General features: G+C 34.6%; 1 protein-coding gene across 2 annotated transcripts in view; it reads right to left on the bottom strand.

Moving 5' to 3' along the window:
• LOC132101786 (CUGBP Elav-like family member 4) overlaps positions 1-25,197 on the bottom strand; it is a 67,368-nt gene extending 42,171 nt beyond the window's left edge. For both annotated transcript variants that reach the window (XM_059506998.1, XM_059506999.1), the window contains exons 1-2: positions 24,804-25,197; positions 19,802-19,884 (exon numbers count right to left, since the gene is read on the bottom strand). In XM_059506998.1, the coding sequence (XP_059362981.1) occupies positions 19,802-19,884; positions 24,804-25,029 (309 nt within the window). In that variant the 5' untranslated portion in view covers positions 25,030-25,197. The remainder of the gene's footprint in view (positions 1-19,801; positions 19,885-24,803) is intronic.
• Between the last annotated feature and the right edge of the window lie 507 nt (positions 25,198-25,704).

The following is a 25,704-nucleotide window of genomic DNA, read 5'->3' as shown; positions in this document are numbered from 1 at the left end:
GTACAGTACGATACGGTGTGTGCAGAGAACAGAAGCTGAGCTTTATTCACCCACAGGCTCCAGACACTGAATCACTTCATCTGTCACGTGTCATCAGCGTTAGACCGCAGCTGATCTAGACCTCAGACCGTCCTAAACACTAACACTAACCTGACTGACAACAAGCCAAGGCAAGTTTAGTTATACATCTTATATATAGACTAACATCAACCAAAACAACCCAGACACTGAACACACAACCCACTTCATGATGAAATGATGGCTGGTAAAGGATTTTAAATACTGAAGATAAACCAATACTTGTGTCCTGCTATTTATAATCATGTAAGTCTCAATCTACAGATCAATATCATCAAAATAATAACAAATATATGCACATGTTTGCATTCAAAATTAATTGCCTGGCAAATAATATAATCTACAGATTGCAACAGTCATAATAATAATAATCATAATACAAGAAGTAGTCAAACAAGAAATAAACGTTTAGCAGATATAAGTATTTAAATGTAACATTGGCAAATAATAATATAATTTACAGTCTGCAAAATTACAATTATTATACAAAAAAAGATGAGTAGCCGTATGCATCGAAAATGAACAGCCTGATATATAATAATAATAGTCAACAATATTATTATCACTACTATAATTCTTATTTTCATATAAATAATAATAATACAATTCTGTCAAACTTTGTTTTAAATAAACATTTATATTTTCTAAACAAATGATTCTGTGTAATATGACAAATGTGCACATGCATATTTATGCAAAAGTCATATTTTTTCCTTGATTTTTTATATTATATTATATTATATGATTGTTTTTTTTTGTGTGAATAAAATAACATGATATATAAAGTAAAGCCTCTGTAAGATTTATTTTTTTTAATTTGAAAGAAGTCTCTTCTACTTACCAAGGATGCATTTATTTGATCAAAAATACTATAAAAATTCTTAAATATTATTACAATTTAAAACAGCTGCTTTCTATGTGAATCTCTGCTAAAGTGTAATGTATTTCTGTGATGCTCCGCTGTATTTTCAGCATCATTCCTCCAGTCTTCAGTGTCACATGATCTTCAGATATCATTCATAAAATACCTAATAAGCTCAGCTGCTGATGGGTTTAATTAAACAATCATTAAAGGTGCATCATCAGCTGTGTCATGCTGCTACTCAAAGAAAATGTTCAATTCTTTTAGTTTTCTTTGTGTTTTTTGTGGCAGCTATGGCTTGTAACGACCAAAAAAATAACCAAAAAGACATAGCAAAGAGAATGACTGAAAAATAGAAAAAGCATGGACTTCCTGTTCTTCGTAAACAACTTGAGGTGAGAAGGCTACTTCAGAATTTCTGCTCGTTTTTTCAGAAGTACAACAGATACATTCATTCATGAAGCTGAAAGATAAAATAAACACTGTTGGGAACGTTACTTTAAAAAAGTAATTAGTTATAGTTACTCACTACTAGTTAGTAACTGAATTACTCTATAATAAAAGTAACTCGTTACCAGGGAAAGTAACTATTTGCGTTACTGTTAAAAAAGAAAAGTTGCTATATGTCAAAGAATTTCTTTTTTTTTTTTTGCAGTTGAAACACTGTTAAAACACTGGCTCTGATTGGCTACCATGAAACACATGACTCTGCCTTAGCCAATCATAATCGCTTATCTCGTTATTAACCCAGTAATTGAGCCAGGGGTGCGTTCGGATTACATAGATTATTAAATCAATGCATAGTAACGCACCGCATTTAACGTCCAGTAATGTTAACGGCGTTGTAACGACGGGAAAAGTAATTAGTTAGATTACCCCGTTACTGAAAAAATAACGTCGTTACCTAACGCTATTCTTTCAAACGGCGTTATTCCAAACACTGAAAATAAATAAATAAAAAAAATATACAAATTTAGAGCTGTATAATTACCTAAGATTTCTATAAATAGACTATCTGGGTTTTGTCATCTTCTGATTGGTCAACTTCAGATGGATTTAACCGCATATATGCCACAAATTTAAACCAACGGCGTCCAATTTTTTTAACATGTTTAAAATTTATCGGGAGGTCGGGAGGTGCTCATGACATTCTCCGATCGACCTGTAATTATTCTCACACGGTAAGAGCCACGACCCTGCGAGCATCTGCGATTTTCTCCAGAGAGGAAAAATATCGTCTGTGAGCTCGTACAACGGCTAACATCAAACTGTGTACGCCCGCCTTAAGACGAGATATCAGTTAGTTAATCTAGCAACAGAAGCAGATAGTTTTAAATCTGTGATGATGGTGGATGAAGGAGTGCGATATGCTCTGGTTTCTCATCTTCTGCACTATAATTCAATGATGGAAAGGTCAGAGGTGAATCAAGTGCAAACAAGGATGCTCCTGCACCTGAGGGGCGAGAGACACAGACTCTTTTTCAGAGTGAGAGAGAGAGAGAGAGAGAGAGACAGAGAGAGAGAGAGAGAGAGAGAGAGAGAGACAGAGAGACAGAGAGAGAGAGAGAGACAGAGAGAGAGAGAGAGAGACAGAGAGACAGAGAGAGAGAGAGAGACAGAGAGAGAGAGAGAGAGAGAGAGAGAGAGAGAGAGAGAGAGACAGAGAGACAGAGAGAGAGAGAGAGAGAGAGAGAGAGAGAGAGAGAGAGAACAGAGAGAGAGAGAGAGACAGAGAGAGAGAGAGAGACAGAGAGAGAGAGAGAGAGAGAGAGAGAGAGACAGAGAGAGAGAGAGAGAGAGACAGAGAGAGAGAGAGAGAGAGAGAGAGAGAGAGAGACAGAGAGAGAGAGAGAGAGAGACAGAGAGAGAGAGAGAGAGAGAGAGAGAGAGAGATTTGAAACAGCGAATGAAACAGAAGAGAAAAACACCAAATACAATACACCAAATAAACTCCTTCAGCCGCACATACTGTAGTTTGACTGAAGTCCTGAGGAAACATCATCAGCTCTGAAAATTAAGATCTCTGAGAGGACAATGACATGAAGAGAAGTGTGTGTGTGTGTGTGTGTGTGTGTGTGTGTGTGTGTGTGTGTGTGTGTGTGTGTGTGTGCGTGTGTGTGCGTGTGTGTGTGTGTGTCGTGATCTTGACGAAAGGTTGAAGTTAACTCATTACAGACAGTGACAGTGTGTGTGAAGAGCAGAACACGACTGGAGAAATGTTACAGCGGATTTCATCACCCTCAGTCCTGCCTAACAACAGCACAACACTCACACACACACACACACACACACACTCTCACACACACACACACACACACACACACACACACACACACACACACACACACACACACACACTCACTCACTCACACACTCCTGCCTGACAACAGCCCAGCATTCTTCCATTCACACTACCTGTTGGTACTTCTTTCTTGTCATAAACGTGTCTATACAGAATGTGTACACAGTGGCAGAGCCTGACATTTGATTGGCCATCACAATTATTAATATTCTACCATTTCATTTTCTTTGTTTAATCATCCTGAAAGAAGTGTTTATTTCAGCTGCGAACTCAAGGAAGCGACGCATCCACATCACGCTTAGTTTACGTTTACTAGGGTTGGGAACTGCAAATCAATTCCAATTCCAGAATCGGATATTTGTTGTAAATGTACAATTTCAATTACACATATCAATTCATGTGTGCCAATGTATTTTCAGGTAGCAAAATGCAGTTAAAATGTATTTGTCTTCGAGTCATTCATTCAAGAGATTCATTCAAAAACACTGATTCGTCCAGTAATGAAACGAGTGAATCTTGAGCTCATAATCGGATCCAGCTATTATGTAGCCAACTAATTTTAGTTCATGGTATTCAGCAGCAAATGAATGTTATACAAAAAGAGAAACGGAATAAATATGTTTGATGTCTAAATGTTTTTTTTTTTTATTAACCACATTGAACATTTAAAACGCTTAATTTTTGCCTGACTGTCGTTTACAGTACCTATACATATCTATGGTTGTACATGCATGAATGGTCATGTGACATGCATTTTCGTTTTTTTAAATTATAATTTATACAATGTATAAAAAAAAATGGACTAATAAAAAAAATGGACTAATATTAACTTGAATACATCAATTAGTTTTAACCTTAACAACAGGATGTTGGTAGCCCTGTTTATAGTAATTTTAAAATTTTTGGTTTCCTGAACAACATTTATAAAATTCACTGTAGGATAATGTTAGATCTTTTCTCCAAAACACTGGTTAGTGAGATAATAGACTAATTGATAGACTTATTTCAATCAGCTAATATCTGAAGTTATGGTTTAACTAATGAGGAAGAATGTGAATTAATCATTAATCATAGAATCTATGCATGTTTTTTATTTAATTTAAATTTTTTATGCCAGATTGGAAGCATACACTGAAATTCTGTCATGGTCTGTGGACCCCCTGAAAATAGAATTGGCTATAAAAATATAAAACTCTACAGCACTCCAGTCCATCAGTGAACATCTGGAGAAGACAATGCTGAAACAAATCCAGCATTAAGATGTTTTTAACTCAAATATGAGTCTATAATCCATAATAACACTTCCTCCAGTGAAAAAGTGTTCTGGTCTGAATCAGGAGAGAAATCTGCACAGATCAAGCAGCGTTTAAACAGATCTAAACAAATATGTGTCTGGATTCTGATGTGAGAGACAACAGGTTAACTGATGGACTTAAGTGGTATGGATTACTTATTGTTAATTTTTTATAAAAACAATATGTAATTATTTTTATGTTATTTCTATTATAAAAATATATAAACAAATATAACATATCATTTAAAAATATATATATATATATAAATATATATATATATAAAAGCTTATATATTTATATATTTAATTATTACAATGATATTATATTATATACATCCATATAATTAATAATATATATATATTATATATAATTTTTGTGGTTTTTAGAGACGTTTGTATATAAAATAATCTAATTATTTATTTTATATGTATTATACTGATACTGTATACTGTAGTAGTACAGTATAGTAGGAACACAGACATTGCTCTTCACTGTGAGCTGGACTCTCACACCAGTGCTGATGGAAACAAACAGCTCGACCTCGCAGCGGATCAGCCGAGCTCGAGCACACTGATAGAGACACATGTTAGTGACGCCGAGACAAATAATCAGTGTGTGCCACGCTCTCAAAGCCAGAAGCCTCCTCAAGCATGCCAGGTGCATTATGGTTACAGATGAGGCACAAACAAAGAGCAGCCAGAATAAATATGAACTGGATGAGGGCACATATTTTACCCTGAGTTTATGGAGCTCGGCTGACAGACAGCGATGGTCCCAGATGCCCACCTTAATGTCTCATTCTCCCAGAAAAATGATTGAATGCTATTTAGGGCAAACTGTCTCCTTGAGCAGGAATATCTAAGCAAGAGACGCCTTTAAGGTGGCGGCTAAAAATAGCTGCGATGCCTCATATCAGACTTTCCATTAGCTTTGACCCGACTGATGTCTCCAAACAAACACTGAACATCAGCCTTTCTCTTATAAAAACCCAATGCAGCGACACCAGATATTCAAATATTCAGAAGAGATTTAATTTCTAATTCAACAGGTATTCAAAAGTGTCTCTAGTAAAATACTGTAAGCATCTGCACACAAAAACATTGGAAATCATGTGAATCTAATCTGTAACTGCTGTCTGCTGAATTCTTAAATGCACAAAATCAGCGCTGTAATGACTAGAAGTCCGCTCTCAGACAAAACGCATTACAGCAGCAAGATCAGAAAAAAAAGGCAGCATAAAACACCACAGAATGCATATTCAAAACAGTCCACAGTGCAAAAACAGCAAGTGATGTCTGCTATTAAAGAAAACAGAGAGCAGAGAGACTCGCACGGCTCAGTCTTAAAAAAGTTCAACTGCAAGAGGATAAAAAAGTGTGAGCGAAGGAGGAAAAGAAAGAGTTTAATTAGCAGGAAGCCAGCAGGTGTTCGTTTGCTCCATCGCCTGGCAGCTTCTTAAGGAGCACCGAGTTACTATGGCAACTGCCTCGCACAGTCCATCTCCAGGGAAACGGAGAGAGAGAGAGAGAGAGAGGAGCAAACGTAACAGATCGATATATATATGAAATTAATTTGCCAGCATCATTATTGTTGAGATATTTGTACTGGAAAACAAGACAAAACCACTGAGTAAGAAAATAATGTTTGCAGTGCATATCAAAAACTCTTGATACTAGCTATAAAGAGAGCAAAAAGCAACAAGTGATGAAAGCACTTTCATGTTAATTCATAAAAGACAAAATCTGCAACGTGCATTTTTAGATATCTTTTTACATTCAACATCCAAAGTGAAATGATCTCACTCGTCCAAAATCCCCCTGATCCATAAGAAGCAGCGTTCACACTGAAGAACCAGACAGAAGTCACTGGTTTTCATTCAGAGTTTGAGTGATACGACCGTCGGCAATGTGACTCTCTGCGTGCTGAAGCTGAGAGCTGGACATCAGCAGGTTTTGCCCGGCAGAAATCATTCATTAACCCACATGGCTCCAGACTGCAAATTATTACAGCTGTATTTGTGAGCACAATCATCTGCGGGTTTGGAAATGTGCTCAAGGCCGCATCACGGCACACAAATATTGGATATTTTTCATGGCAGCTGTCATTTAATGTGAGCTGCTTATGATGCTCTTTATGGCTGCTGGCCATATTCTCGGTTTAAATGAGATTTTTCTTCCTAATTCAACCCACCTGCCACTATTGACATATTAAAAACAACCTGTTCTGATGGAGACAGGAGGGTGACGTGACTCTTAAACGTTCGAGCTAATGGAGCATTTGAGCTGTGTGTAGCTGCATGTCTGCAAGAAAACAATGAGGCTCATTTATTCCCGCTTTTGTCGCTGTTGTCTTCATTGTCTGCATGATTAAACCAACCCCACGCAGCTCTGCTAAACAAATAGCCTAATTGAGAATGACCTTGGTGAATGATACATCAGCCACACAGACACAGACGCGCTGGGGACGAATGCATCTTCACTCTTCTGTAGCACTGAATTAGGGGTGTGCAATATTGACAAAAATCTCTCAATATTTTTTTTTTCATAACAGTAATTAAATAACACTCTGCTGAGTATATTTTTGTGCTGCTACCTTGACTGGTTTAGACCTGTCATGGATAAGTAAATTTGACTAAAAAAACACCAGTAAGTGACGAATAAGTGACAATAATAATGACTAATACTTTCGGAGTGTATTTCAAGATGGGTACTTTTGCTCTTACTCAAGTACATTTCTAGTGAAAAAAATGTTCTTTAACTTCGTTATTGTGGGCGACGCTTGTCTCGTTACTTTATCTTAATGCAATGCAAGTTATAAATGCTTCAGTTTATTCCAAACACGTTGTTGCTTTTCTCTGTGCAATGAGCGTATGAGTTAGAATTTCATGCTTTCATGCAACATTTATGAATCAGTACTTGGTAAAATGTACAGTCGCAACACACAAAAAACACTTAAAACAACTTAGCAACCTCTCAAAACACCCTAGCAACCATGTACAGTCGCAACACACAAAAAAACACTTAAAACAACTTAGCAACCTCTCAAAACACCCTAGCAACCATGTACAGTCGCAACACACAAAAAACACTTAAAACAACTTAGCAACCACTCAAAACACCCTAGCAACCATGTAAAGTCGCAACACACAAAAAACACTTAAAACATATTAGCAACCACTCAAAACCCCCTAGCAACCATGTACAGTCGCAACACACAAAAAACACTTAAAACATCTTAGCAACCACTTAAAATACCCTAGCAACCATGTACAGTCGCAACACACAAAAAACACTTAAAACAACTTAGCAACCTCTCAAAACACCCTAGCAACCATGTACAGTCGCAACACACAAAAAAACACTTAAAACAACTTAGCAACCTCTCAAAACACCCTAGCAACCATGTACAGTCGCAACACACAAAAAACACCTAAAACAACTTAGCAACCACTCAAAACATCCTAGCAACCATGTACAGTCGCAACACACAAAAAACACTTAAAACAACTTAGCAACCACTCAAAACACCCTAGCAACCATGTACAGTCGCAACACACAAAAAACACTTAAAACATCTTAGCAACCACTTAAAATACCCTAGCAACCATGTACAGTCGCAACACAAAAAAAACACTTAAAACAACTTAGCAACCACTCGAAACACCCTAGCAACCATGTACAGTCGCAACGAACAAAAAACACTTCAAACATCTTAGCAACCATTCAAAACACCCTAGCAACCATATAAATTCACAACACACTTAAAAGAACTAAGCAACCACTCAAAACACCCTAGCAACCACGTACAGTCCCAACACACAAAAAACACTTAAAACATCTTAGCAACCACTCAAAACACCCTAGCAACCATATACATTCACAACACACTTAAAACAACTTAGCAACCACTCAAAACACCCTAGCAACCATGTACAGACGCAACACACAAAAAACACTTAAAACATCTTAGCAACTACTCAAAACACCCTAGCAACCACGTACAGTCCCAACACACAAAAAACACTTAAAACATCTTTGCAACCACTCAAAACACCCTAGCAACCATATACATTCACAACACACTTAAAACAACTTAGCAACCACTCAAAACACCCTAGCAACCATGTACAGACGCAACACACAAAAAACACTTAAAACATATCAGCAACCGCTCAAAACACCCTAGCAACTACGTACAGTCCCAACACACAAAAATCACTTAAAACATCTTAGCAACCACTCAAAACACCCTAGCAACCATATACATTCACAACACACCTAAAACAAATTAGCAACCACTCAAAACACCCTAGCAACCATGTACAGATGCAACACACAAAAAACACTTAAAACATCTTAGCAACCACTTGAAAAAACCCTAGCAACCATATACATTCACAACACACATAAAACAACTTAGCAACCACTCAAAACACCCTAGCAACATAATAGTCTTAACACACATAAACACATAAAACAACTTGACAACCACTCAAAAAACCCTAGCAACATAATAGTCTTAACACACAAAAAACACATAAAACAACAACACCCTAGCAACCACTCAAAACACCCTAACAACCATATACAATATTAACACACAAAAACAGTCAAAACAACTTAAACAATTTAAAAACTCCCCGGCAACCCTTCAAAACACCCTAGCAACTGCATAGCACTCAAAGCACCCGAGCAACCATATACAGTCAAAACACACAAAAACACTTAAAACAACTTAGCAACCACTCAAAATGCCCTAGCAACAAAAACAACTAAACAACTACCTAGAAATACCCAGCAGCCATTCAAAACACCCTAGCAACTGCATAGCAGCAGCCTGACAACAGCGTCTGTCACCTGAGCATCATAAGAGTGAGTTTATCCATTGTAAGGATCCATGTGTAAAGTGTTGCCTGTGAGAGGAGGAAAAGGTCTGATCATTGTGTTCAGCAGGAGTGTGTGTGTGTGTGTTTCACTTACTAATGAGTCTGTGTTTCGACCTCCCTTTGTTTGTTTACACACACACACACACACACACACACACACACACACACACACACACACACACACACACACAGGGATGTGTTTCCCAGGAGGGAATGCAGGACAACACCTGGAGGAAGAGAAACATCTCAGCAGCTTCATACGAGTCTTACGGGCATTTCCTGAACCGTTCCAGCTTTATCATGTGTCACAAGGCCAGCAGATCATTAAAACGCTTTATTAGGCACCTAATCCTTGAGAGAGTTTCAGTCTAAGGCTTCGATATGCATCTTAAACGATGCTCAGTCAGGAAATACTGTTCTTTGGAGTTGGGTTAAAAACTAAACTCATGATTTAATGCTCTCTGTGCAACGTCTATAATCACATAGACACATTTCACAAATCGATTCGATTCTGATTCAGATTGGTATTGATTCATCTGCATATTTATCAGTTTTCTTAAAGGGACAGTTCACACAAAAATTAAATAATTAACCTTCGTTTTGTTCCCGTTTGAGTTTCCTTCTTATGTTGAATGCAAAATAAGTTATTTTTGAAGAATGCTGGTAACGGTTGATGGTAGTCATCGTCTTCCATTGTATATTATTTAGTAACCAACATTCTTTAAAATATATTTTGTGTGTGTGTGTGTGTGTGTGTGTTCAACAGAAGAAACTTAAACAGGTTTGGAACAAGTGGAGGGTGAGTAAATGATGACCGAATTTTAATTTTTTGGGTTGAACTTTCTCTTTAAGAACACATTCTTCCAACTAAGTTAGTAGCCATATTATTTTAATATTATTAAGGGTTAAAATTAAGAATCCAAACTACTAAATTCTGACTGTCAGTGGGGTCAGAAAAATCAACTTGTAGATTTCTTGTTTTAAGCAAAAAGTCTTATTTTTGACACCTTTTCTCCCTAAAACAAGACTTAATATCTTGTGTTGTCTTACTTCTCAAGCTTGCATCTTGATTAATGAATGTTTAGATATTTGCACTAGAAAACCAGACAAAAATACTGAGGATGAACGTCGTTTTCTTTTTTTCTTTTTTTTTTTGCAGTGTGGGGCTTTGAAAAATCTGCATAATTTCTTCTTTAACTAGTGTTAATCTAGAAAAACATGACATGAGTTTAAAGATTTGTTGTCTGAATTTACAGCAATACTTTTGGAAGAACCCAGAGATAAAGACATGACAGACAATGACACTGAGAAACAGAGACAGAACTGAAATATAGATCTGGTTATAAATCAATAAATCAGACAGACTCGATATTGAGCTCAGTAATGAACAGCCAATCTGTGAGTGTTTGTGTGTGTTTACTTGGTCTGAAGACAAATCTGTCCGCTGAACTGAGCCAAAAATGACAAATGATTCATAATGACTCAAAACTGACTCATAATATAAAAAGATTCAAAATGATACATAATGACTCATGGTGACTCGAAATTGATTCATAATCATACGTAATTAAACGTTTTTCAAAATGATTCATAATGATTCATAGTATAAAAAAAGGATAACTTATGGGGAAAACTAAAACAAACTCAAAGAAGTTAAATAAAATAAATAAACTGAAGTACTGAAATAACTAAAACTGAAATAAAAATAATAATAATAAATAAATAAAGTAATACAATTGTTAATATATATCTTAAAATATAATTATATAATTATTATAATAAAATGACAAAAACAAAGCACATTACAAAATTACTAAAATAAACTAAAATTAATTCAAACTGATTTGAATGTGAAAATATAAATATGAAAATAAAAGCTAATTTAAATATTAATAAACACTATAATAATAAAAAAATAATAATAAATTTAAACATAAGAGACTTAACCATGATCAAGATGAGATCGAAAATACACAGTTCATATTTTTGTTAAAGCAAAATTAAATATTAGAATATAGAATATATATACCTGTTTCAATCTCTGGTCACTTCAAGTCAACATGAAGCATGTGTGTATTTGTGAATGATGTGCTCTCATTCGGACTCTAATGTAATATTTAAGGATGAAAATGTGTCGGATGTGCTCAGATCAGACTCGGTGTGAGGATGGCTTCATGACTTCAGTGTGATAGTGATCACAGTGAACAGTTTGTCAGAGATCTAGAGCATGTGTGTCATTGAGTATCTGAGCCTCTCACAGCCTCAGGACCGGGTTTATTCTCCACTCAGGAGAACAATAGCCGAGGCCAGAATAGCGCAGGGTTTCCACAGTCGAGCCTGAAGCTCCGCTGTGCGTCACTAAAACACGCCCTTTACACACCTCTCAGAACAACGTCACGCAACCTCATTTCAAAAAGAGAAGTTAACAGAAAACTAATAAGAAATAAATCACTGGACCATGCACGATCACACAGGAACATGATAAAAGCGGCCGTTTGTTTTGCATGCTTTGTTAAATATTCAAATTCAAAAACATCGATGTTTTAACTATAGAATAAGTGATACATTGATCATATTAATTTAATTTATCAGGACTCAAAATTAATCACACATAAATACACTTATTCCTATTTTATTTATTTATTTTGAACGCTTATGAAAATAGCCTGCTTATTCAGTCGAGTCTGTGTCTGTTTATTTGTAGCCACAGTAGCCTATATACGTCACATTTATAATGAATGATAATATCTCTGTTTTTATAAAAGCTCCCAAACAAAAACATTATTATATTTTTTTACGATAGGCAACGTGAGCTAAACTCTCGAGACGAGGCTTGTGACAGATAATATAACTTACTAAATAAATACACAATTGTGAAGCTGACTGATTTCTCCAAGCGGTCATATTTACCATGTTTACTATGGTAACATGTTTAGCGTGTATAGTCTTTTGTATCGCTTATGAATATTTCTGCCTTGTTTACATGATTATAATCCACATTGGATCGCGTTATTTCAATCACTTGCTGCTGACTAAGAGTGAGTTTTGAGCTCAACTTATTTTAAAAAGTCTTTAATACCGGTGTTAAAGCTGTTATCTCTCTGAAATGATCTGCAGCGCTGAGCTCTCTAGCCTCCTCTAGCCCCAGCTGGCCCGCTTTGGCCCAAGGTTTTTGTCGGGCCAAAAAACCCTGGCCGTTGGCCCCGAGGAAGCCCCGGCGAGGCACGATCAAGCCCCGGAAGTGACCGTGGAAACGTGACTGGCCCTTGCACGCACTAGCACGCCAGGTTTAAGCTCGACAGTGGAAACACGGCTACTGAAGCTCAAACATCTCCATCTGCTCGAGCCTGGTCCTGCTGAGAGACACACAACCCTCCCTCAGCTGCTCCTCAGGTGAACATCTGCCGGCAGACAGAACAAACCTGCTCTTTTACGACTGCTGCTACACCCATCATCATACATTGTGACATCTCAGGTAAAAACCAAGGCTAGGTCTGAGATACATGAAGAGTGAATAGACTTATCGAGAAGATATTTACACTGATATCATAGAAACAAGCAGGGCCTCCTATTGTTTTTTTATTTACTGACCGTAAAACTGTATGTGCATTTGATTAAATTAAAAAAACAGTGGGGGATACATAGTTTTATTTTATTTTATTTATTTTTGTTATTTCTTTTTTTACTTTACATTATTTTAATTGTATTAATTAAATGATACAATGTAAAGAATTTCATCATTTTAAGAATAGCAATATTAGTAGCACACCGGCTGTTTTTTGGTACTTATAAAGCACACATTAATACCATATTCTGTACGAGCATATTTTAGATTCCTCAATCCTTGAACCCAGACCAAAACTTAACAACTACCTAACTAACAAATAACAGTTTCATACGCTTGCATTTGGCGTGCATTAATTTTAGGCTCTGTCTAGAAGTATCTAGAAGTAACTCGGTGTCAACAATTGCATTAAAAAAATATATATGTTTATTTTTCAAAGAAATGAATATGTTTATTGAGAAAGGATGCATTAAATTGATCCAAAGTGACAGTAAAGACATCTATAAAGTGTTACAAATGATTTCTACTTAAATAAATGCATAAATCCGTGCATCAGCTGATGTACGTGTGTCTCCAGCACAGACTCCGTCTGACCCTCGTTATGAGCCAGGCCTCATTAACGATCCATTACTGAGACCCTCGTTTGAATGAGCACTGAGACCAGATCAGAGGGGAAAGAGATGATTGGATTAAATCATTATATAAATGTGATTTTACAGGGAAAAAACTTCCCCGTCTGCTGCTGCAGACCTAAACAAGCGCAGGTCTGAGAGAAAAAACAAAATAACATTTGGATTAGATTAGATTCAACTTTATTGTCAGTGCACATGCAAGGTAAAATGCAACGAAATGAATTACTTCAGTAGTTTTTTTGGGTGACTAATACTTTCGGAGTGTATTTTTCAAGATGGGTACTTTTGCTCTTACTCAAGTACATTTCTAGTGAAAAAAATGTTCTTTAACTTCGTTATTGTGGGCGACGCTTGTCTCGTTACTTTATCTTAATGCAATGCAAGTTATAAATGCTTCAGTTTATTCCAAACACGTTGTTGCTTTTCTCTGTGCAATGAGCGTATGAGTTAGAATTTCATGCTTTCATGCAACATTTATGAATCAGTACTTGGTAAAATGTATTATATTCTTGTTGCAGAAATCATGCCCAAATTGTAGCTACTCTGCAAGAGGGTGAAATTCAGACCACCCATCAGTGTGACTGATCAGATAACATGTAGATTTATGTATAGGGAGGAGAAACATAGCCTCGAGCTGTCTAACAGCCCGGTTTAAAAACTCAGGATACCATCAAATCATGCTCTTAGTCATGCTTTTTGCTCTTAGTCATGCTTTTTGCCAGTTAATTATTCGAGCAGCGTTCCTATAAAAGAAGGAGAAATGTCACCTATAGTCTCATCAAACTTGACTTTTTTTTTCTGTTGAGAGTTTCGTGTTCTGAGATGTTTTCTTTTTTTTTTTTTAATCATTTATCCAAAAAAGTCTTATTTAATAAGAACCAGAAGCAGAGAGTTATACACCGGTGTCTTTATATAGCCACTCGTGTTAATCAGATGTGTTGGAGGTAAAAATCTAATTATGTAGATGAAATACTTCCAAGGCACTCACGTGGTCAGATAAAGAGCTGTTAATGAGCTGGGACTAAATCATTACAACTAGATCTACACGGTTTTGGGGAAAACAGCCTTCTTCAGGACACGCATCTGTTGCTCAAACAAGGGTTAATTAATTAGTTAATTAATGTGGGTGTGGCTAAGACTTGCCTCTTGTTACAAAGAGAGAAAAATGGGGGGAAACGAATAATAATAATTAAAATAATAATAATTAAAAAAATATATAAAAATTTAAAAGATGATTATTATTATATTTATTATTTTTTTATTATATTTTTTTATTAGAATTTTTGGTTATTTTATTATTATTATTATTTATTATTAGTTTTCCCCCTTTTCTCTCTCTCTTTGTAACAAGAGGCAAGTCTTAGCCACACCCACATTAATTAATTAGTTAATGAACCCCTGTTTGAGCAACAGATGCGTGTCCTGAAGAAGGCTGTTTTACCAAAAACCGTGTAGATCTAGTTGTAATGATTTAGTCCCAGTTCATTAACGGCTCTTTATCTGACCACGTGAGTGCCTTGGAAGTATTTCATCTACATAAAGCCTTAATTATATTGAAGAGAGAAGTATCTTGAGATTCGTGCTTACAAGTCAATGTCCTAAACTGACTGATCTTGTAACTCCGCTAATAAACAGTTTTCACTATATTTTTGGATAGTAACATTCATGATGAGATGATGTTATCGCTTGCTGACCCAGTAAGAAAAATAATAATTCTGTCCAAATTCCATATAAAATCTAAAATAATTCCCTTTGAGCTAAACTGAGCTGTTTCCCTTCTACAACAGAAATCTTACCAACCCCAAACTTTTGTAGTATTATGAATTTTACTCTAAGAGCAGATGTAGCTCAGCAACATCCCTTTCTCTTTAGTTTTTGTCCTTGTGTTTTCCAGTCCTCTCCGAGCATGTGTGTGTGTGTTTCTGGGTGTGTGTTTGAGTCTCTGAGTGTGTGACGCGCCGCAGGGTCTCTGCTGTGATCAGTGTGTTTGTTTAGAGTTATTTCGACACCAGCCGCCCTTCACACACACACACACACACACACATCTGTGCATCACAGCAAATCTACAGTGTTTATTACACACATATTCCATCTCAGATACCTGGAAAATACGCAGTGAAAACAAGCAGCTCAACAACAAACAAATCAAACACACAACTCCACTGTAAAAATAACTCGAGCACGTTAAAATCAACATAAGTGAAATATTAAACCCTGAAAAATCAGCACTAATGACAAACACCGATATCTGATCACAGTAAATTGAAATCACTAACTATATTTACTGGTTTTAGACTGACACAAAACAACATTCATGCAGAAATGGAAGGATAATGCGCTGAAACAACAGAACAACAAAGTAATTGTTTGTTTTAATTATTTGAGTGCTTGAAAAATAGGCATTTTTAATAATTGATGGAGCCAGTCTTTGATATAAAAGACATAAATAATAAACAATATTAAAATAGTTTTTCAAATAAATTTTTACTATATTAAAATAGACTTTTATTCAGTAAGGATGCATTAAAATGATCAGAAGTGACAGACATTTATAATGTCACAAAAGATTTTTCTATTTTAAAAAAATGCTGTTCTTTTATCTGTGAGTCCTGAATAATAAAATGCATCAGTTTCCACAAAAATATTGAGCAGCACGACTGATTCCAACATTGATTATAATCAGAAATGTTTCTTGAGCAGTAAATCATCTTATTTTCATGATTTCTGAAGATCAGGTGACACTGAAGACTGGAGGAATGATGCTGAAAATACAGCGGAGCATCACAGAAATAAATTAAAATTTAATAGAGATTCACATAGAAAACAGCTGTTTTAAATCATAATAATATTTCACATTTTTACTGTATTTTTTATCAAATAAATGCAGCCAGAAGAGAATCAAATATTTAAAAAATCTTATGAACCCCAAATGGTACTGTATATAATTTCCCATTGATATTAATTGCGAAATGAAAAATAGCAGCTAATTAACAGGTAGTTTATCTACTCTTAATGTACTAACCATAATGTAAGTATGTGTATAGATAATGATAAAAAAAAAAATGATACATTTCGGCTGCTTTTACACAGTCCTGTGGCTGCCAACAAACATGAGTGAAAAGCATGTTGTTTATTTAATCTCATAGTCATTAACTCCTTCAGTCCTGAATCAGCTGGATGTCCTGGAAGGTGCTTGAATCGTCCCGCTCTACATTAAACACACACCACTATCAGCAGACTTCTGTCGGCCCGCTGGGACACGCAACAACCGCTAATCACAATTATTTTTATATTCTGTCACTTTTAAAAAGCTCTGGCTTCCTCGCTGCTGCCAATGTGAAGTTCTTGTGCCCATTTGTTTCCAAATCATGTTTATTTCTGAATCCCACCGAGGGCAAAAACTGCTTTAAACACATAGATGTTCACACTAAATGATTATTTAATTTAGTTAATAGAAGTTAGTTGATAAAGAAAATCTATTTTTGACAGCGTCCTCATTTTACAGCATTTTTACACAAGTGTTTAAAACTTTTAACAGCACTGGAGATTCACAGGAAGGTTTCTTGAAGCATAAAGGGAAAAGAAAGGAAAATATTATTAATATTTACTTTATTTGAATATTTTAGGAAAAATATTACAGAATACAAAAATTATTGTTAATTTATTTATATTCCATTATTTAATAGAATAGAATTACGCTTTTAAACTTCCCTTCATTGTATGGCAAAATGTGATTAAGTTGAATAAGTAAAATGCCACTTCAGTTTTTGTTATTATTGAATTTCCATTACATTTTATTTTTATAGCTTCTGCTTTCATGTTGATTTTTTTGCCATTTTTATTGGTGCTTGTTGTTGTTTTGTCTGTATAGATTTTTATAAAAAATTTTATCATCCATTATTTTAGTTTATAAAGTTAAACTAAATGAAAACGAGAACCGTTGGCTTGTTGGCTAACTGAAATATTTTTTATTTTATTTTATTTTACTTCAGTTAACATTTGTTTAAGTAACAAATAACTGTGATTACATCATATAACAATCATCAGACAATCTATTAATAAATGCAAAAGGGAAGAAATAACAATAGACTCGATACAGTAAGAGAATAGAGATACATAATGTATGCTGTGTAAAGCATTAAATCTTTTCATAAATACCAAAGTTAAAATGCATTATAATATTTGAAGGTTTGTTTCTGATGTTTAATGCATTACACTTATTAAAGACGGAACAATGAATAGAAAGGTATTCATGAGATCATACTTATAATACATTATAAGGTGCATTATTAGACATAAGTAATACATTAAAACCACATTTATTATAAACAATGCTGTAATTTTCCAGAATCCTGAAATTTTCTTCTGTAAAAATAAATGCACGAATATGGTCTTCTTAATCTTTAACGGAGTATAAAAGCCCATAAGATATTCACTGTCTGTTTTAGCATTGGTCATCTCCTAATTATCATATATTTCACTCCCATGTGTATAATACTGGTGACATTTCAAGAGCTTTATTTATCTGTCCGATATTTACGATCACAAGCTCACTGACCAAACTTTCAAAGAATGAACGAAGAAGATAAAAACAGCGATGAAGATGAAAAGTTTATATGCCTGAGACTCCATAAAATCAATTACAGCATCCACTCAACCAATCAGAAACAGTCCTGTGACTGTAACTTCACTCTATTTCCTTTTAATCTTTCTTGATTACAATGCATTTTTTTTTTCCGGGTCAAGTCAAGTCACCTCTAAACAGTGCTTTACACAACACAGATTGTTCTAAAGCAGCTTCACAGTAATAAACAACCAAAATAATAATAAAAAAAAAAAAAAAATCCCATCCAAAAATCATGATTGTTATCATTTATGATGGTGTTCCTCAGGGGTCTGTTCTTGGCCCGATACTTTTTAATATTTACATGCTTCCTTTAGGGCAGATTATTAGAAAAAGCATGGTTTGGGGTTCCACGATACTCAGATTTATATCAGCATGAAAACTAATATCACAGGTACAGTATATCAGCAACCTGAAAAAAAATGAAATAATGATATTTTGTATCTAGCGGAACGACATTCAGATATTTCTAAATACTTTCTCAAGTATAAATGTTGCAGATAATTGATAATTGTAAAGATCTAATAATCTCTCAATTGTGTGAGTGTAATCACATCCAAAATAAAAGTTTATGTTTACATGATATATGTATGTGTGCTGTGTATATTTATTATATACACACACATGCATGTATATATTTCAGAAAAAATGGGTTATGTTTATATATTAAATATATTTATTTATCATATAAATTATATGAAAATAAATATAAACATGTAAATACATGTAAAGATTATCAAATATATATACTGTATGTGTGTGTATTTATTCATTACTGCATTAATGCAAGATTATTATTTTACATTTTACAATTAGACATTTTGTTTATGCAATTCAAATCCCTAAATCTTTTTTTTTTTTTTTTTTTTTTTTATTGTAGTAACATAAACTTAAAACAAACTTTAACTGGAATAGAACAAATTATTAAAAAGCCTATTTTATTTCAGCTGCCAATGCAACTTTATTATTTTTATTTAGTTTAACTTGATGTACTAAAATAACACAAACTACATAAACCTAAAATAAAATACAATAAAAATATAAAAAATAGTACAACTTTCTTTATTACTAAAAATAACTAAAATTTAATTAAGTAGAAAACATCAAAAACATAAAAACTCAAAATATTAACAAAAACTGTAGTAGATTTTCAATTAAAATAAAACAGCATTTCATATGATATGCATTTATTTTAAATTTTATTAATTAAATCGTAATGTTTTAAGTTCCACTGTCACTGTCCAAAGCAATGTACATCAATATGCACTTCAAATAAATGTATACATACTTACAATTTGTTATGATGTTTAATCGTCTCTTCACATTGAAACCCGCTGCCCAAATCCAAAAAGCAAACCAAAGCCAGAGAAAATGACACGTGCTCCTTTACATTTAAAAAATGAGTCGGATATTATTTGCCTCATCTTGTTCAAATGTCAGACGCTGCCCTCGAAAACCTCATTAATGAGCATGAAGGAATCAGACAGAAGCAGATGAGTCCGACAGCCCGAGCTGAGCTGTGTTCAGGAGAGAAATAAAAGAACAGCGTGTCTCTTACCCCGGGAAGAGTCTTTTGTTCGTGGAGAGCGCTCTGGGCCTTCAGCGCTGACTCTCTGGCACAGTACGTTAGAAAGGCACATCCTGAAACACACACACACACACACAGGTGAGCCCACTCAACACTTCATCTGTGTGAGTCGCTAAACACATTCAGACACCATTAGAATATATACAATCTAGTTTCTTTTAATGCATGTTTTGATTTTGATTTTGATTTTTTTTCCTTGACAGGCAACAGTTGCTTAATCACAAAGAGACATAAAGAATAAAAAAAAAACATGTAAAGAGACACACCTGAACCATGATGCAAATGACAGCAATATTCAAAATTACACTGTACATTTTAATTGTCAATTTACTTCTCAAGCACAATTTAAAACAACAAAGTTGACCAAAGTGTGGTCTGAAAATGAAGTTTAAATCAAGGTATAATTCAAAGTATTAAATTAAATTAAATTAAATTAAATTAAATTAAATTAAATTAAATTAAATTAAATTAAATTAAATTAAATTAAATTAAATTAAATTACATGCATTTACTTATTTGATTAGTTTTATTTTACTTTATTAAATTACATTAAATTTAATAAAATTTAATTACATTTATGAAAAATGTATTTACTTATTTTATTTTATTAAATTAAGACTTGAAGAATTAAAAATCATACAGAGATTGTCAAAGTTGACTAAAGTGTAAGGTATAAACATAAGCTATAAAACAAAGCATAAATCACAAAGTATAAAAAATTAAAAGTAAAATAACACATACAATAAACAGCAAAGTAAACAAAATAATCTCTATAATATTAAATACAAAATAATATTTTTAAAATAAAAGGCAGAAAGAACAAATGAGTTTTTAACTTAGATTTAAAGTCATAAAGTTTAATCTTGGATCATGTCTAATGTGAATTTGTAGAATTGTTCAGTTTCAGGGCTTCAAAGAGACATAAATAATTAAAAATCATACAGAGACATCACACGTCTGACGGTTGTGCAAACAACAGCGATATACAATATCATATTAATTAGACAAATAGCAGAAAAAACCTCCACATATGCATTTCCAGACACCTTCACCTCCAAAGTAGCACTGCAAATTAATGTGAACATGCTTAAACATCAAACCAACGGTGACCCTCTGAGAGGCGTTTCTGCAGCGGAGGCACAATCTCTCATTACCTTACAGCAGATGCACTGAAGTGACCTCCTTAGGGACCACCAACACACGCGGCACCCATCCAAACCTGCAGCGCTCAAGTGGAGATACTTCACAAACTCAGCAGGCTTTACTTTAGAGCTACAGTGCATGTGTGGGTCTTATCAACATCTTGAATTACAAACTACTTATCATGACACATGCATTTACTCTCATGCACTTGACAGACATTTTCATCCAAAGCGTTTTATATACCTCATGCAAAGAAAATATATGACCTTATTACATTACATAATTGAATGCATATTTAAAATATTAAAATATTGTGTTAAAATATTATAATAGAATAATATATATATATAATGCAATATTTTGAAAAATTTTAGCAATAGGTTCTTATACATGAAAATTTATTATTTTATATATTGCATTATATTTTCCAGCATATTCCCTATGTTTTTGTTTAGTAATTGATTGCATGCATTTTATTAGTTCATACATTCATTTGGAATTCAAACACACAACCTTAGAGTTGCAAGCACTAAACAATTGTTGTTCTGTCTCGGTCCAGCGTTCCTGTCTCGTTCAGTACATGTATTGTATTTTTATGATCTATCTATCTATATTCATCGTGATATTTACTAATAACAGGGAAGGAAAAGTTTTCCACATGTTTGTTAGACCTTGAGAATAATTGTAAACATATCTTGTTTGTTCACAGTTAAACTCCACAGAATTGTTTTATGATTTAATAAAAATATTTCATCAAAAATAGTGTCTGATGACATGAATGAATAGAATTTATAATCCAATAACAAAAAATATAACAATTAATCTACAACAAAACATTGCTTTTTTTTTAAGTGATGCTGCAAAACAGAAATGTATTACACTAAATCATGGATGAAAAATATCTTGGTTGTATGATATTCCTTTAAAATAGTAATACTATTATTATTACTTTGAGAGTTACATTTTAGTGTACATAGAGATATGTTTTGTCATAATTTCTTCAAGTTAAACTGAACTTTTATTTTGACAGCTTGTAGTGAAGTTCAGAGAGTTTCAGTTTGTATTTAGCAGTAGTTTTTCTAAAACTTGTATTAAATTATACAGTATCTTAAGACAACGTTTATGGGAATATAATGTCTAACAGCACTTTCTACTTCATGACTTGAGCATCGCACTCACACACACACACACACACACACACACAAACACAGACTGACATGAGACACCCCTGAAACACACTTCCACATTTCTGTATGTCATTATGCAGATTGCACAAGCTTAATATTAATTTTAAGCTTAATACTTGTTTGTTTGGTTAGATTTAAATCATGCAATGACATTCAGACATCTTTAAATGTGACTTAACCCTATAAATCCAACTGTACCATATTTCAGACAACCTCTAAATGATCATCATGATCAAAGTTTGCTGTTAAACCTGTCGCACACAATGTACTACATGTCTTCAGTCATCTTATTTTTTACAAAGAAAAATCTCTTTTAGTATAACTGATCATTACACTGGAGCACAGAAGCAGTCATCAGTGTCACAGACGTATATTTGTAGCAATAGACAACAATACATTGTACGAGTCAAAATTATACATTTTTCCTTTATGCTAAAAATCTTTAGGTTATTAAGTAAAGATGTTTAGTAAATCTCCTACCGTAAATATATCAAAACCAAATTTTTTCATTAGTAGAAGTTTATTTGAACAACTTTAAAGATTTACATTTTTTTGCACCATCAGATTCCAGATCCCATCCAAATATTGTCCTCCTACCAAACCATACATCAATGGAAGGATGATTTATTTGACCCTTATGACTGGTTTTGTTCTCCAGGATCACTTACGGTATTTACTTAGTTTGAGTCACTCTGAATAAAACCGAGTTGTTTTTTCCTACATATTCTCACTATTTCAGGCTATATGAGCCATAAAACCTGTTGAATCAAATATAACAAACTATTCCTTTACAAAGACTCTTATTCATATTCCAGGCTTCACAGGGTTAAGTGAAGTCTTTTGAGGTCACTGCATACTGCATCTGTTGCACAGAAGTGCATGATGAAAGGAAACTTTGCAGCGTCTCTGAGCTGAAGATTTGCTCCACAGGCTGCTGCAAAACAGCTCAAGCAGCACACAGACCGACGCTGAGAGAGGTGTGAAGGGCACGGATGCAAGCAGCCGGTCAAACCAAATCAACAACACCCACAAGAACCGATCAGAACGAGCTGCCTGCTGTTTGCCATTTATACAGTCAAAAATGCATGACTGATGATGCATTTTAAATGTGCTAAGAGAAAGAAACAAAGGAGGTCCTACTTGCATATCAGCATGAAGTGATAAACTGCTGCTGATGTGGTTTGTTTTTAACTAGAACTGAGGACACTGACCTGCCCCTCATGGTTTTGTAAGTCACCGTCCCTCTCTGATGATCCTCTGGCCTTTGAACTAAGAGCTTTAATGCTACACGTCTGATCCGATGGGAACCATCAGCACAAAACCTGCACAACTGTGATTACAGCGAGAGAGCAGCTGGAGATCGAGACTTATAATAGACTAAATAAGACGCTAATGGAAATGTTCTGGCCTTTGCACTTATATAATGTCTGTATAATGTTGAAGGGGAGAACATGAGCATGCGCAAAAAACGAAGCCACATTAAACAGTAAAAAATGATGTGCATGTGAGATACTGTTAGCAATTTAAAAAAGCACGAAGATGTGAGATGCATTATTTAATTTTATGAATACAGACAGGCTTTGTGTTCTTGAAAAACTACAATTAGCGGAATGCATGCAAAATTAAATCAAATATTAATGCATTTGCATGCTTCAACACATTTTTTTAATAATTTAGTTCAATTTCTGCCCAATGCAACCTTATTTTTTATTTCTTTATTTGCAGTTGTGCACAACATCACTCGTTTCTGTTTCACTTTCACATCAGGCACTTTCACATTCTGTTTCACTTAGTAGTGCAGTTTGATTTGATGTGAGACAAGCTAAAAAGCAAAATGCTGTATGCATGCCTTAGATAGAGAAACTCACAGAAGAGGGGATAAAGAAGAATTTTCGCCATGCAAAAGCCCAAAAAAGCTCCATCAGAACATCAGGAGACATGTTTCATGAAAATAGCTGAACGCTTTTTGATCTGAGTTTGTGTTTGCATTGATGCTGCTCTGATCCACAAACACATACTTTACTCCACACTTAAAATAAAGCTTCTTACTTAAAAAAATAAATAAAATTAAATTAACCTGCAATTGTTACTATAATGAGCTATTTCTACCTGATTAAACTTATAAATATTAAACTTTTGATTTTTCAATTTAAGTTCACTCCACACTTAAAATAAAGCTTCTTCAATGATCTTCTTACAATTTGTTAATTGCAAAAATATTTTTTAAATTAAATTAAAATGGTAACCTGCAATTCTTACCGCAAAAAGCTATTTCTACTAGTCCTGTCAAACACTTAATCACATTTAATCACATCCAAAACAAAAGTTTTTATTTACATAATATGTATGAGTACTGTGTATATTAATTCAGTATATTAATGAGGCTATTGTATTTTTTTATTTTTGTAATTAATAATTTTTTTTTTTAGATTTAAAAAGTTCTTAACATTTTAGCAAGGACTCTTCAGGCGTTTTTGCCTTTATTTCTTTTTAAGTGCATGTGCACTAGCAGTTCTGTGAGCATGCATGATGCCACTTTTAAGGTTCTTCACATGGAAATGTGAAGGAGAGGGCGGATTTGCACGTGCTGATCACACACACACAGGATAATTTAAAGGAAGAGAAAGAAAGCCAAGTCCGACCTTTATGCATCCCGGTGAACCGGTCCTTGAGCACCGTGAGCTCGTAGATCTTTCCGAACTCCTCGAACAGAGGCTTGAGGTCTTTCTCGTCCAGGTTGCGCGGGATCTGACCGATGAAGAGCTTGATGGCGTCGTGATCTTTCATCGGGATCGCGCTGTTGAGACCGTTCATTCTACCGGAGCTGTCCGCGGTGCTGAAGCCATTCTCCGCCGTGACCGAGGCCATCTTTCTCCCTCCGGCGCGCTGTGTCTCCGGCTCTCTACCATCCACTCCTCCTCTCTCTCTCTCTTTCTTTCTTTCTTTCTTTCTTTCTATTCCTCTCCCTCTATCAGTGCTTTACGCTCCTCTCTTGGTTTTAATCTTCTTGCGTTTTCTCTCCTCAGGATTCTTTCACTTTCTCCATCTGTCTATCTCCACGCGTGTCAGCTGCCACTATGACTCGTTACGTCAGTCCGCGCCTTTTGAAGAGACTCGCGGCTCATTTGCATAACAAGCCCGGGCCGGCCAATCACAGGGCGGCGTGAGTGAAGGTGCTCGTGGTGGGCGGAGCTACGAGACGAATGTTTGTACGGCGTTTAAAGGCTTGAATCTCAAAACACGGAGCGATTTTTATAAAAATAACTTGTTTGTGAAGTTGCGTTTGCCAGCCTAAACATTATAATTTGCGGGTCTATAAATAAACTCTAAAATAATTCGAATACCTGAAAAAGGGGTGAATTCTGTGTAAGTGGGACATTTTTTTCCAGTCAACTCAATGGCAAAAAGTGTCCCAGTTTACCTTAATTCACCCCAATACCTAAAATTTAAAATATACTGTTTATAGCTATTTTCTACAACACAGCAGGATAAAAACACATCAACAGAAATATTTCTTCCTCCTTTAAGCTACATTATTTAAAT

This window comes from Carassius carassius, chromosome 23 (assembly GCF_963082965.1).
Source record: "Carassius carassius chromosome 23, fCarCar2.1, whole genome shotgun sequence".
NCBI classification, from domain to species: domain Eukaryota; kingdom Metazoa; phylum Chordata; class Actinopteri; order Cypriniformes; family Cyprinidae; genus Carassius; species Carassius carassius.
This window is presented reverse-complemented; position numbering and strand designations above follow the sequence as displayed.